The sequence below is a fragment of the Erythrolamprus reginae genome, chromosome 4 (genome assembly GCF_031021105.1).
Source record: "Erythrolamprus reginae isolate rEryReg1 chromosome 4, rEryReg1.hap1, whole genome shotgun sequence".
NCBI lineage: Eukaryota > Metazoa > Chordata > Lepidosauria > Squamata > Dipsadidae > Erythrolamprus > Erythrolamprus reginae.
In genome coordinates, this window is record NC_091953.1 from 68,265,258 (window position 1) to 68,280,594 (window position 15,337).

The window sequence follows — 15,337 nt, forward strand, 5'->3', positions numbered from 1 at the left end:
TAGCCTAGCGTCCTGAGTATTTCTGGAAGAAGTGCCTCTCTTGGGAATAGCAGAAGCCATGGCCTGAACAATTTACAGGGACATGGTCTGGAGCCAAGAATTTGGGAGAAGAAATAGTCTAAACAAATTAATTCCCAAGAGGAAGGGGGCCCAAGCTCCTAGGCCCAGGAGCATCTGCCACTCAAAGACAAGCCTGGATCAATCCGGACTTCGTGCCAGTGAGACCAGAAGGGCTAGGCCTCAATGATTAAGCAACCAAGGCACACTGGTTGAGAGCCCTAGCACAGGGGTAAAAGCCCGAGACTCTCACAGTCTACTCTGGGCCACGCGGCGGACTTTATGGCGCCAGACAGCCTGTGTGGGGGCGGGCCGTTGGTGCCGGTGTTACTGGACACTGAGGGCCTTCGCATCAAGAAAACTCAATAAGGAGTTAGATTAAGTCCGGGGGACAGAACAAGCACCCTTGTAAAACGTCCCACTCTGCAGGAGGTGCAAAACTAAACACAGCCAATAGTAATAAAAAACCTCCCAGCCGGGCAGATTTAGCAGAGGAAATATGGCCGACTGAAAATGATAAGGCAAGGCAATTACGCAATTAACTGGAAGCCTTATCGCCGCTTCTCTGCTCGGAGCCGAGCCCAGGAAGGCTGGCTGGAAGCCAAATTGCTTCGTTCGACGATAGAATTACTTATCTTTTTGCTGTGGATTTCGGATACAAGAAGGGAAGGTGTTTGTTTAGAGAGGAACTGAGCCACCACGCTTCCTGCCGGTAGGAGTCCTGAGCGAATTCTGGGGAAGGGGCAGATCCAGTTATTTTTTAAAGACAGGCTCAGTTCTATGCGGATTGGACAGCGAGCAACCCACGTGACTGCTGGATCCGCTCCTCCACTACGGAGAATTCCAGTGTTGGTATTTCACGGCAAGAATCCAGACATGGCTCTGATAATAAATGGAACTTTCTGTATTTACATAGCAGTGGATTGGGATTTATTTCTCAGATGCTAGCTGGTTCGCTGACAACAGATACCAACACTCCCCTCATTTAATCTTCAAGGAATGGAAATGAAAGAATTAACCAAATGAAGGAATTTCCCACTCCCCTCCCCTAGAGGATCCGGCCAGAATCCAGCAATTCAGAGGTACAGTGGGGGAGATCCTACATTACAGAAAGAGGTTGGGCTGAGATGAGGAAGCCAAATGCAATTTATTCTCCAGAGTTTGGAAGGGGGAGGAGCCAGTGTATTCCCGAAAATCCCCTTCCCTATGCGGCCCCGAAGCTACCTTTTACACTGCAGCAGCAAATAACACAGCTTTCCACGCTCAACCATTTCATCCTCTAAGGGTATTGAGATAGAGAGAAAACTTTCTACTGCACCTAGGGAAATTCCCTGCAAAGAATTCTCAAACACCCACACCCCCACCCACACCCACCCACACCCGTACAGCTACTTCTCAGATTACAAGGAGCCAGCTGCGGGCAAAACTGAGATTGGAATGGAGAAGTGGGGCCGGCCTGAACTGCTTCCTGAATTGCAATACGAGGGGGCCACCCAGTGGAAAAGGGTAGAAACAAAGCCAGAGGAAAATTTCCAGATTTTCCATTTAAAGCAATCAGGCAAACCTGTGAGATTTATGTGGCTGCTTTCCAGAAAATTGCATGCAACTTGAGGGAGTGGCCAGAAACCCAATTGATCCATATTTTCAAAAGTGCCCTTAACTCGGAATTGAGAGGCTTGCGAGAGGCAGGGGAAGGAAACTGGACCATTCAAGATTGGTACGCCAGAATGGGCATAAGGGGACTGACTGCTTGACGCCCCTCTCTCCCCCTAAATCCAAGCCATGCCATGTAGCGGAAAGGGAATCTGAAGAAGCCCCTCTGCAGGGACGCTGGGCCTTTCAAACAACAGAGTTGTGGGCTCCTGAGGACCTTATTGAGAGTGAAGACCCCATTCCTTCAGAGACCAGCCCCGATTGGGATGAGGAGCTTGGCAGAGAAGTCGACCCAATGATGAGTGAACCCATCTATCCGTTACTCATTAAAGCAAGGATTAGGGTGACAACCACGTGGGAGGAGGAAGAAATACGGGCTCTGATAGACACAGGGTGCTCGAGGTGTCTTATCAGTAAAGCCATAGTAGAGAAGTTAAACATCCGGACTAGGCCTTTGGCGAAGCCCATCTGGTTCCAACAGATGGACGGCTCTCTTGTGGGCGGAGTGCCCGCCACGCTCCTGACTGAGTGAGTGGAGCTGCAGAAAGGCCGACATCATGAACTCTTGATATTCATATTCGCCCTCAAGATGTCGGATGCAGTCATATTGGGTTTCACTAGACAAATGGACCCCCACCCTCCGCTGTGAGGGTGGATATCGCAAACTTTTCCTCCCGTTGGGTTCCAACCCTGTTCCAGATACTGATAGGAGAAAAACCCCTCCCCAGGAGGAACCAGATGGGTCTTGGGCAGCGGCCGCAATGAAATAAGAACGCTTCCAGATCTCCAGAGGGTGCCTTTGGAATATAGATACTTGGGGAAAGTGTTCAGTGAGGAAGATTGCAATGAACTGCTCCCTCACAGACCCACTGACTGCGCTATAGAATTTGAACCAGGGGCCACTCTCCCCAAACCTAGAATGTACGCAATGTCACCCAAAGAATTGGGAGAGCTGAGAAATTACATCGAAACCAACTTAAAAAGGGGATTCATCCAGCCAGCAAAATCCAGTACAGCAGCCCCAGTCCTCTTCAAGGAGAAGGATGGAGGGGTTCGTCTTGTGGTCGATTACCAAAACCTGAACTGTGTGCAGAACACGTGTCCCCTCCCCCTCATGAAGGATTTGCTTAACCATCTTGCCAAGGGGAAGTATTTTACCAAGCTTGACTTAAGGGAGGCGTATTATCGCATCCAAATAAAGGAAGGCGACGAGTGGAAAACCGCTTTCAACTGCCCATTAGGGAGTTTCCAATTTCGGGTGATGCCATTTGGCCTAAAAGGAACCCCTGCTGTATTCATGCAATACATAAATGAAGTTCTACATGACCACCTCTACAACTGAGTTCTCATGTACTTAGATTACATCCTTATCTAGTCAGAATCTCCCTGACCAAATCAAGTTGGTGAGGTAAGTTTTGAAGAAACTTTTGGCTGCTAAGCTCTATGTAAAACTTTCCAAATGTGAATTTCACCAGACGCCAGTAGACTACTTGGGATAACGCATATCTAGCGAAGGCATCGAAATGGACCCCGCCAAAGTGAAGGCTGTGTTAGATTGGCAAGCTCCCCGCACACATAAACAACTACAGAGTTTCTTAGGCATTGCAAATTTCTACTGGCAATTCATTCCAACTTTCGCTGAGGTTGCCTTGCCCCTAACCGAACTACTTAAGACTGGGTCAGTCACTACTAAGCCCAGACCGTCTCAGCCAATCAGGTGGACGATGGAATGCCAAAAGGCTTTTGCAAGGCTCAAAAGACTTTTTGCAAAGGAGCCAATCCTGCAACATCCTGACCCCGAACGGAAGTTTGCGATCCACTCAGACGCCAGCAACATGGCAATAGCTGTGGTGTTATTACAAGACAATGGGAAAGGACAGTTACTGCCTTGTGCATACCTTTCCAAGAAGCTAAGCCCCACCAAGAGGAGGTGGGCCATTTGGGAGAAGGAAGCATATGCCATATGTAAAGCGCTGGGGACATGGAGGCAATTTCTAGAAGGCAGACCTATTCCTTTTGAAGTATGGACTGACCACAGAAACCTCGAAGCGTTAAAGACACCTCGAAGGCTCTCTCCTAAGCAAGTACGATGGGCCCAATACCTCAGACGTTTCAATTTTACACTGAAACATATCCCAGCTGGGAAGAATTACATGGCTGACGCTCTGTCATAAAAACAACAGAAGAAGTACATCCAATCATCCCATGTCTCTCCCCTCTTCCAGAAAGTAAGTAGAAAGCTGTGCCTGTCCTCTCCCGAGACCAACCCAAGAGACAGTCTCCACCAGGAAAAGAGGAGTGGGATAAAAAATTGAAGTCAGCTTTGCCCACTGACCCGTGGTTCAACCACAAAGAAATCCTAACACTGAGGGAAGGGTTGGCTTGGAAGGGAACCAAACTGTATGTGCCTGCCAGCTTGCGATTAGATATTCTCCAACGGAGTCATGACTCCAGACTAGGGGGCTACTTCAGGTTCCTGAAAACATTGCACCTGGAGCGGAGACAATTCTGGTGGCCCAGAATGAGAGCAGAAGTCGAAGATTATGTGAAAAGTTGTGCCACCTGCGCCACCAGAAAGAATATGCCTGGAAGACCACCTGGATTACTGCAGCAAGTAGCCAGCCCTACTAGGCCCTGGGAAGAAATAGCAATGGACTTCATAGTGGAACTCCCTGAGAGCAAGGGAAACACTGTTATATGGTCTGTAATTGATTTATTCTCCAAACAAGCCCATTTCATCGCTTGTTCAGGGCTACCTACTGCCAGACACTTGGCGAAGTTATTCCTAAAACACATTTACAGGTTGCATGGAATCATATCAGATTGGGGGGGGGGGGGGGCGTTCAATTCACTGCCAGATTCCTAAGAGAATTTGTTTGCAACATTGGTTCCAGCCAAGGACTTAGTTTTGCATTTCACCCTTCCACAAATGGAGCAGCAGAGAGAGCTAATGCCCTAGTGGAACAATACCTTAGATGTTATGTGAGTTACCAGAAGAATGATTGGGCTGAATTGTTGCTTTTCGCAGAAGTAGATTACAACAATTCTATACACAGTATCACGGGACTAACTCCTTTCCAGGTTACCAGTGGTCGAGATTTCGTTCCCATGACGGAACTACCTACAGAAACTTCCTCGTCTATCACGTTGGCGGAGTGGATGGAGAGACTGAAGAGAGCATGGGAGGACACCAAGAAAGCGCTGGTGGTGATAGCGCAAGCCTACAAGAAGCAAGCAGATAAACACCCATTTCCCCAACCCCCTTTTAGAGTGGGAGATAAGGTTTTCCTATCTACCAAGTACATTCAGTTGAAGTTGCCTAGCAAAAAGCTAGGTCCAAAATTCCTGGGCCCTTTCCCAATTGTGAAAGTAATCAACCCGGTCACGGTGCAGTTTGCGTTGCCTAGAATCCTAGGGAGGATCCACCCTGTATTTCACTGCAGCCTGCTTAAGCCGGTGATCGGGTCCAACGTTAGGCCACACGAACAGCCGCCCCCTTCCCCTGTTGTGACTCAGGGGGAATCCTACTACGAAGTAGAAAAAAAATTGGATTCCCTCATTTTTAGAGGAAATTTACAGTACCTAATTCATTGGAAGGGGCACCCTCTGTCAGAGGCTACCTGGGTAAAGAGTCGGGATGTCAAGGCTGATAGGTTAGTCAGGCAGTTCCATAAGAATTACCCGAATAAGCAAAGGGTTCCCGGAGGGAGGAGTGGAATGTTTTGGAAGCGGTACTGCTCTGATACTTTATTCTATTGTTCCAGGAGATGGGGGTTTGGGGAAGGGGGGCCGCCTGCCAGGCCACTTGACACAGTAACCGCGATAGTGATATGGGAGGAGTGAGAGAGAGAGAGAGGGAGGGAGGGAGGGGGAGAGAGAGAGGGGGGGGGGGAGAGAGATTGGCACCACGGCACATTCCTTGCGCAGAGCCCTAGATCGACTGAACAAGGAAGAAGCCAGCATTCCCTTCCCCGGATTGGTACATGTGATGCACTTGTGGGTATGGGGTTGTGAAAATGAACTTTAACTTAAATAATTACAGAAGTGAATTCCACTGTTGGTGTATCACGGCAAGAATCCACATATGGCTCTGATAATAAATGGAACATTCTGTACTTACACAGCAGTGGATTGAGATTTATTTCTCAGATGCTAGCTGGTTCGCTGACACGAGCCTTCTCCGGCTGCGCAGAGGAAGAGAAGTTGGTCCTGAATTCTCATGCACGCTGCAGCAGGGCAGCTCTGCCTGGCCAGGCTACTGCTCCTCCCACCGGAGATTCCAATGCCTGCTGAAGAAGGCTCGTTCCTCTCACGCGCTCACTCTCCTGCCCACTACAGGGACACCGTGGCTGGTCTCTCTCGCTTGCTCACTTGCTCTCCTGCCAAGTTGGGAGTTCCAGGGGGAGGAGCAGTAGCCCGGCCGGGAAGAGCTGCCCCGCTGCAGCGCATATGAGGATTCGGGACCAACTCCTCTTCCTTCTTCCTGGTGGCATCTCTGGAACAAATTTTGGATTCCCACATCTCTGCAAGGACGGTCTCAAGCGTCCCCCCTCTTCTGAAAACGGCCCACTCCAGACGGCTTCAGCATTTGCTTTCTGCAGGCCGCGCCAGCTGCCACCGCCTGCCCGAGATACAGCCGGGTCTGGAATGGAAGGACCAGCCGAGATGCCGCTGAGTGAAGGAAAACTTTTTTTATCCTCCATTTCAGAGGCAACTGCCGGCACGGAGTGAGATCCAGGAAGCCTTGTCTGAGGCCAAAGCGCGGGTCCTTGCCACGGCCAGGATTTCCCGCCTCGGGACTACCGGTGCAAGCAAAAGGAGGCAGGGAATCCCGGCGGGGGTGGCAAGCAAATGGGAAATCCCGGCAGTGGCAGTCATAAGGCAGGGGAAATCCCTGCGGCAGTAAGAGAGCGAGTAGCCCGCCGAATGCTGCCGCCGCCACCATAGAAGGGCTGCCATTTGGAATGGAGACAGAGAGAGAAAAAGCCAAGGACTTTTACTCGGGAGCAAGCGGACAGAGGGATTGTCTGCTGCAGAAATGTGCAGAAGGTGTCTGTCTCTGCTGTTTCTTCTCTGCCAGCGCTTGGATCAACAAACAGCGACCCTTCCACGGGACCGTTCTCTCGCAATGAAAACAGCCTTCAGCCTTGCAACACCGACGGTCTCAAGCGTCCTCCCCCTCCCCCCCACCATCCCTGACTGGGCTCCTTCTCAGGTGTAAGGGCCGGAGCTCTTGGAAGCCGGCAAAGACGCCCCGTTCTCTGACCTTAGCCGCAATTCTGATTGCCAGGCCTCTGAGCGAGGGGGGGGGGACATGATCAAAACATTTAAATATGTTAAACGGTTAAATAAGGTTCAGGAGGGAAGTGTTTTTAATAGAAAAGTGAACACAAGAACAAGGGGGCACAATCTGAGGTTAGTTGGGGAAAGATCAGAAGCAACATGAGAAAATATTATTTTACTGAAAGAGTAGTAGATGCTTGGAACAAACTTGTAGCAAACATGGTTGGTAAATCCACAGTAACTGAATTTAAACATGCCTGGGATAAACATATATCCATCCTAAGATAAAATACAAGAAATAGTAAAAAGGCAGACTAGATGGACCATGAGGTCTTTTTCTGCCATCAATCTTCTGTTTCTATAGAAAAACCAGGTATTTTGATTTGTTAAGAGGATAAATGTTATCTACAGGGTCAAATCCACTATTGTATATAAACCACTTTCCGAGTTCACTTTTTAATACTATGTATTCTCACTTTCTTATATTTCAGAACTGTGCAATCTTCTTTGCATTTTGAGAAATGTGGAAAAGTGCATATAATAGTAACTTTATCATACAATGTACAGAAAGATATTTGAATTAAAATGTTTATTGTTGTTCAGCTAAATTTCAAACACTTCCTTAGAAGAACTTACTTGATGAGAGCTGCAATAATCTGAACATTCAGTGCTGATCCACTCATAAAACGATCGTGTAGGATTTGAAATCCATTTAATGTGCCAAACTTGTTGATGAGATCTACTAGCCAACCCTACAAAAAATATTTTCTGCTTTACAAGTAATTTCTACCACCAAACACATATTTACATCACAAATGTTGCTCAACATATTTGATTAAAATTAGATGCCAGTATCTTTAAAGTATTGTTCTTTTACCATTACCTGGTATTATCCTTTAAACTTTATTGAAATTTGGAAATTTGAAAAATTATAACACAAAATTCAGTCTTTAATTATGACATTTGAAAGGCAGAATAAGGAGTTTTTTGTCAGAAACAAAGTCAGGAGGATTATCTTTAAAAATCTATGTATATTAGGTTGCATAATATAGCTTAGCTAAAATAAATTTATTTATCTATAGTACAAAAAGAAACTGAATCAAAATTGCCAATGATATTTAAATATCAGACTAAAATCGTATTTAAAAAAAACTCTTCATAGGCTTCTGTTGAAATAAATGTACAAATGCTAGTTTTTCTGACTCAAATAACAAATCAAAAGAAATCCAGTTTCTGTAGTTTTCCCTTATCTCTGGAAGTTACTTTTCAGAGATTTCATCTCAATTTCAATCAGCATACCTTTGGTGACCTTGGGTCTGGAGGACGAGCATAAAGTTCATCTTCAGCTAGCTGAGCTCCAGCAGGAACAGTTTCCGAGGGACGTGTGCCATTATAAAGATGGAATTTGCAATGAGGATTTAAGGCCATTGCAAGAAGTTCAAGAAGAGGAAACCAATCTTGGGCCAGCTTTGCCACACAAAGTTCAACAAGGCGATGGGTGTTGTTAATGATACACCTCTATTTAAAAGAAAATGATTTTAAATATGCTGCCTTGCATTCAAATTTTGTCACTAAACTTATTACAGCAATAAATACACTGCTCACTACAGTGTGTTTTAGGTTTAAACTAACAATTACCAAATGAATTGATATTTTTTTACAAGAGGTCTGTGACACATACCAAACATGGCAAATAAAACAAAACACAATCACACTGCTCTTCTATTCACAACCACTGACTAAAAAATATTCCACTGCCTAGATAGAAAATTGAAAAGAATAATACCAGTGGATCAAGGGCAACTGTAAGCCACCCTTCGGGATTGGGCGGCATAGAAGTCAAATAAATAAATGACTCTTTTTTTCCAATGACACTTCCCATCCAGCATAGACAGTACATGCATGGTTTTTCTCATTAATGGTACTGTTCCTGCATGTCATGATCAGCTGATTCAGAGGAGCCTGCTAACTGAATTTCAGCCTGAGGAAGTTTTGAATATTCAATGACATGAGAAATTTAATTTCTTTTATTGAAAAAATGCAATGGTACTCTATGACCTGAGCTCATGTCTGTGGAAAATCTGCTCCTTGGAACCCCAAGTATCTGTTTACCTACCTATGATAAAAGTAAAGGTTCCTCTTGCACATATGTGCTAGTTGTTCCCGACTCTAGGGGGCGCTCAATTTCTAAGCCAAAAAGCCAGCGCAGTTTGAAGATGTCTCCTGGTCATTTGGCCAGCATCACTAAATGCCAAAGGTGCACGGAATGCTGTTACCTTCCCACCAAAGGTAGGCCATCCCTATTTTTCTACTTGCACTTTACATGCCTTTAAACTGCTAGGTTGGCAGAAGTTGGGACAAGTAATGGGAGCTCACTCCATTACGTGACACTAGGGATACGAACCCCGAATTACCAACCTTTCTGATAGACAAGCTCAGTCACTGAGCCAACGCACCTACCTCTGATACTGACTCTTATACTGTGCCTAATTATGCTTCCGTCTCCAGTTTTGGATTCTGATTATTTATTTATTTGTCTGTCTGTCTGTCTGTCTGTCTGACAGTCTGTCTGCTTGCTTGCTTTACTTACTTATTTATTTATATGCCGCTCATTCCAAAACAAACTCAGAGCGGTTAACAGTCATAAATACAATAGTAAAAATAAATAAAAATACAACAATAAAATCAACAATGTAATAAAACAATAATATCATTTTAAAAAACCATGCATACATTACAATCAATCTAATTCCAGTCCTGCCGGAAAAGCCAGATCTTAACAGCTTTCCGGAAGACCAATAGGGAGGAGACAGCGCGGATCTCTGGGGAGCAGTTAATTCCACAGGTTCGGAGCTGCCATGGAGAAGGCTCTTCCCTGAGGTCCTGCAGACCAACATTGTTTGGTGGACAGGACCTTGAGAAGGCCAACTCTGTGGGCCCTTACTGGCCACAGCGAGGTATGAGGGCAGAGGCGGTCCCATAATAGTCTGGCCCTGAGCCATTTAGGACTTTAGGATTACTGAAAACTTTACAGCAAATTTCCAAAGATCTCAGGGACTGCTCAAAACTGATTGTGAAAGCAAAATTCTCTCTCTGCCACTGTCTGTAGTTGAACTATTTAAAGCAGACTTCCCCAACCTTTCCAGCTTTGCGGCCCAATGGCAGGGGGAGAAGATAGTTCCGGACAAGCTTGCACAGCTGTTTGTGCAAATGGAGTGTATGGGTATGCATTCTCCTGCTGCTCATGCAAGAATGACTCAAAGGACAGTAGTGGGCCACAGCCCAAGAGTTGGGACCCCTGATTTAAAGCAAAGTCTGGAACCATATTCCTTTATGTATATGTGTGCATCTATTCTAGGTTGGGATCCTGAATTGCGCCTATCTGCTTTCCTGTAAGCTTCTTATAAATGTCCTCACCTTGGCACAGCTGTTCTCTACCAGCTTCTACTGTTCTCCCTTTCTTTCACACAGCTACCCAATGACTCTCTGTGCATGTTACATCCTATATTTTTCTTCTGAACACTTTCACACTTCACATTGTCAATTCCTGATGAGGTGTATACAATTACTATCATGAGAACTGCAAAAAGTTTAATATTAAAAGTATTTCCCTATTCAAAAAAATTGGGAATTATTGCTTTTGAAAGCCAGGGGAAATTCAATCTCCATTTTAGTACACCTTATTATGCTTATTATGATAAATTTATGAATATCTAACTCCAACTTACATGAATTTCAAATTTCCAGCCACTCACTGCTTCATCTGTAAGTATTTTTGTGAAAGAAATCGTTAACCCATCTCGGAAAAATCGCTGACATGCCTCACTTTTAACATCAAGACCTATGTAAAAAATAATACAATTATTTCTATGGAAATTCAATCAAAGTACCAATGACAACAGATCATTCAAAATCTTTTTCAATATTTAAAGCCCTTTGTAGTTTTAGGTACAGTGTTTCCCCAAAGGTAAACCTATTATTATTTCCTTTGATTAAGGTTAGGGAGAAAGAGCTAGAAATCAGGTAAGATGGCAAGGAGCCCCATCTTGCTCCACTCGCCCCAAAATAATAAGACCTCCCTGAAAATAAGGCCAAGTGCTTATTTTGGGATTCAGAAAATATAACACAGGGTCTTATTTTCAGGAAAACATGATATCTATTATACTTTATCAAAACTGAATAAAAGTGCTAGTTTCTTTAATAAATCTAAAATATTTAACATCACAGGATTTTTAATGTGAAAAATCCAAAAACCTGGAAGAAAAAATAATCAGAAACTGGGGATGTAAAGTAGACTTATAAAAACTAAATGTTTTTGAGGGGTTACAAAAGAAACAGGAATGCAAAGGCACTAAGGTAATGTCTGTTTAAGACTACAGTGGTCCCCCGATTATCGCGAGGGTTCCATTCCAGGACCCCTCGCGACAATCGATTCTTCGCGAAGTAGCGGTGCGGAAGTAAAAACACCATCTGCGCATGCGCAGATGGTGTTTTTACTTCCGCCGCAGCAGCGAGGAGCCGAAGATTGGGGTTTCCCCGCCGCCCACGCAAACTCCTCGCTGCTGCCGCGCCCGCCGCTTGTCTTGTCCGCCCGCCGCTTGTCCGCCACCTGCCTGCCCGCGCGCCCGCCGCTCGCCCGCCCTTCGCCCGCCCATGCCGTTCGCTCGCGCCGCTTCCCAGCTGAGTCCTGAAGCCAGAAGGCAAAGGCGAACTTCCGTGTTTGGCTTCGGGACTCAGCTGGGAAGCGGCGCTGGGGTTTCCCCACCGCCCACGCAAACTCCTCGCTGCTGCTCGCCCGCCCTTCGCCCGCCCACGCCGTTCGCTCGCGCCGCTTCCCAGCTGAGTCCTGAAACCAGAAGGCAAAGGCGAACTTCCGCGTTTGGCTTCGGGACTCAGCTGGGAAGTGGCGCTGGGGTTTCCCCACCGCCCACGCAAACTCCTCGTTGCCGCTCGCCCGCCCTTCGCCCGCCCACGCCGTTCGCTCGCGCCGCTTCCCAGCTGAGTCCTGAAGCCAGACGGCAAAGGCGAACTTCCGCGTTTGGCTTCGGGACTCAGCTGGGAAGCGGCGCTGGGGTCTTACTGGCCGCCCACGCAAAGGGGAAACCCCGGCTCCTCGCTGATGCCCGCCGCTCACCCTCCCGCCAGCAAGAGGGGGAAGACCCAGGGAAGCCGCCCAGCAGCTGATCTGCCCGGGGAACGCAAACTCCACCATCTACGCATGCGTGGCCATAGAAAAAAGGGGCGCGCATGCGCAGATGGTGTTTTTCCTTCCGGGTGGAAAAATCGCGATATAGCGATTAGCAATGATCGAGAGCGCGAAACTCGGGGGATCACTGTATTCCCAATTTATACAGGTAAACCATTGTAAAATGTAGCCAGGAATATTAATTATATCCATTTTTATTAATGCTTTATTTTTCAGCTTACCCTTTTTACTAAGCTCAATAGCAGCTTCTAGAAGAACTTCTAACTCTCCCTTGGGCAACACAGGAACAACCCATCGGGGTCTAGAAAAATGTAAGAATATAATTCATTTTACATTACATCTAGGTTTCCCCACTCATGTATCCTGAATACATGGTCATGAATTCAGAAACACTTAGAAAAAGTGTGCCATAATTTGATACTGTTTTTTGTAAACAATTCAGGTTTTACGTGCACTCCTTGTTTAGCAACTGATCTGTTCCAATGACCAGGTCATTAAGTGATACACGATTGAGAAAAGATAGATGCTGTGAATATCACTGAGTTTTTGTCATTTCATATATAAATCAAGTTTTCATACAGCTACACCAGCATTACTCTTATTCCAGCATGCAGTGTTGTCATGAATATAAAATTTAGTTATAAATGTACACATTGGTTGGAAAGTATTAATTTTTTACTTTTTGTCATATTTCAAATAATCAATAACCAAGGTAGTTAGTAAACAAGAAGTGGATGCATTTGTTTAAAACAGTGGTTTTCAACCAGTGTGCCACCAGACATGGCCATTCTTCGCACGTCCTTTTTCATGCCTTCCTTCTTCGCGGCAGGTGAGCTTTGGGGCCCAGCAAGAGGGCGCCGGCAGCAGGGGTACCAGGCAGTAGCCCGGGGGGGCGGGGGGCAGCTGCGAGTGACAGCTCCAGAGCGGAGGCACCAGCAGTGCCACACCCAGCTGGAGTTTCCCTGGCAGGAGCGGCGCCAACTGACCTTTGGGGCCCAGAGGGAGAGCACCGGCAGTGGGAGGGCGACAGCAGCAGCGGCACCAGGCAGTATTTATTTATTTACTTGCTTATTTTATTAGACTTGTATGCCACCCCTCTCCATACATTCGGGGCGGCAGCTACAAGTGGGAGCTCCAAGGCGTAGGCACCGACGGTGGTGGCTGGACGCGTTGCTGGATGTCGTACATGCTGGTACTGCGTGGCTGGCACTGGCCTGCTGGCTGGGCCAGGACGGAGGTGCCAGCCCCACGCCCATGCCCAGCACAGCACCAGCATGTACAGCAACACGTTCAGCCACTGCCGTCAGGGCTCCCACTCGCAGTCGACCGCTCTGCCGCCACCTCTGGTTACTGCCCGATGCCGCTTTTGCCGGCGTGGTGTACGAAAGAGAGAAAGAGAGAAAGAAAGATAGCAAGAGAGAAAGAGAGAGATAGCGAGAGAGACAGAGAAAGAGAGAGAGAGAAAGCAAAAGAGAGAGAAAGAGAGAGGGAAAGACATGGAGGGAAGGAGGGAGAGAGAGATAGAGAGCAAAAAGGAGGAAGGAAGAGAGAAAGAGGGATGGAGAGAGAGAGAGGGAAAGAAAGAGGAAGGATGGGAGAGAAAGAGGGAGGGAGGGAGAAATAGAGTGAAAGGGAGGAAGAGAGATTTTTTTTGTCCAAACTTTTTTTAGCCTCCTAACCCACCCACCCCGCCACCGCTCAATGTTTCCCAGGATTTTGTAAATGTGAATAATGTGCCGTGGCTCAAAAAAGGTTAGGAAACACTGGTTTAAAAGTTACTGAAATAAATCCACATGCCAACAGAAGTTAACCGGTTAAAACTTTAAAAAAAAAATTTTTTTTTAAAAACCTGTTGATCATGTCATCCAATTTTGCCAAATCGGTGTGTGGAAATGCAGGCTCTTCATCTTCAAGTTGTGGTGGGGCATCACCTTGACCCTGTTCATCAGGGGGAGTAGCTGGGGAATTCTCATTTGAAGAATCAGGTGAAGAAGTCTGAAATGGAAATTATGGATTTCTATGAACTATTCAAATTCCATTGTTTTTGTTTATGAGTATTTAAACATGATTAAACATTGAGATTCTGGAAAGGTTAGGAAGGTTGATTACTGTTTTCTGCTTATTTAGGTTTTTATATTCAAGATTGCATTAAAACTTAATGATGGGATATTATTTCCAACTGTGGTCAATGACAGACCTCCTTGTTCTTCCTACCACCATATGAATACATTTACCACTCTCATTCCACTGCAACAAGTACAGTGTTTATTTTAACTTCGTTTATTCCAAGTTTGTGTTTTATAACTTCTGACTACTATAATGGTATCTAGAGATATCATATTTCTCTTTTGACAGGATACTAATTTTTTTATTTAAAACATTATTTCTTTCCAAAGTCAATGAAATTTTAATATACCCTTTTCTAATATTGATTGCTGAAAAATGTGATCATTTTAGGGACTCTGTATTATCTAATAAATAAAATAGCACTCATGCTGTTTACACAAAATAAATATTGATAAAGCTTAGGTTCAGAATCTCGTGTATCTAAATACTTTGCATGCCAAGCAAACCTCTAGGTGAGCAAAAAATTATACCATCTACAACTACTGCAGATTTTAAGCCCTGATGATTGTCTCACTGCTTCTTGTATGATTTATACTGTTTATCTTAGCTCAATTATTTATCTGCTACTATACATAAGTACATATATTGTCAGAAATGGTAACAATCTTCCCAGTCCACTAAATGCATTATTTTTATTGAAGGCTCGTCAAAACATTTAGTTACCCTTCCTATATAGAGCAAGACTGATTAGATTATTCTAAACAGCTAAAATACACATCTATTCTCATTTTGGCATTGAACCAAGCAGAGTCATAGAAAACGGAAACATTTGATTAGCAAATCCAACCAGAACTTCTGTAGCCTTGTTTTATTAAGCATCTTAATTTGTGAATATTTTTTAAAAATTATAGATAGTCCTCACTTACCAAAGTTTATTGGGACTAGGAACACCATTCATAAGTGACATGGTCATAATGATGTCACATCATTGCATCAACCTATGATATAATTTCTAGCAGCCTGAGTTGCTGGGACACATTATTAGGCCAATCCTTGCAGGCACCGTGTACC

The 15,337-nt window shown here is 45.4% G+C and overlaps 1 protein-coding gene across 1 annotated transcript in view; it reads right to left on the bottom strand.

Annotated features, from left to right (window-relative positions):
• The window catches only part of USP9X (ubiquitin specific peptidase 9 X-linked), a 270,458-nt gene that overhangs the window by 189,253 nt on the left and 65,868 nt on the right, over positions 1-15,337 (bottom strand). The window contains exons 4-8 of the mRNA XM_070750538.1: positions 14,049-14,194; positions 12,421-12,500; positions 10,722-10,834; positions 8,293-8,511; positions 7,630-7,745 (exon numbers count right to left, since the gene is read on the bottom strand). Of these exons, the coding sequence (XP_070606639.1) occupies positions 7,630-7,745; positions 8,293-8,511; positions 10,722-10,834; positions 12,421-12,500; positions 14,049-14,194 (674 nt within the window). The remainder of the gene's footprint in view (positions 1-7,629; positions 7,746-8,292; positions 8,512-10,721; positions 10,835-12,420; positions 12,501-14,048; positions 14,195-15,337) is intronic.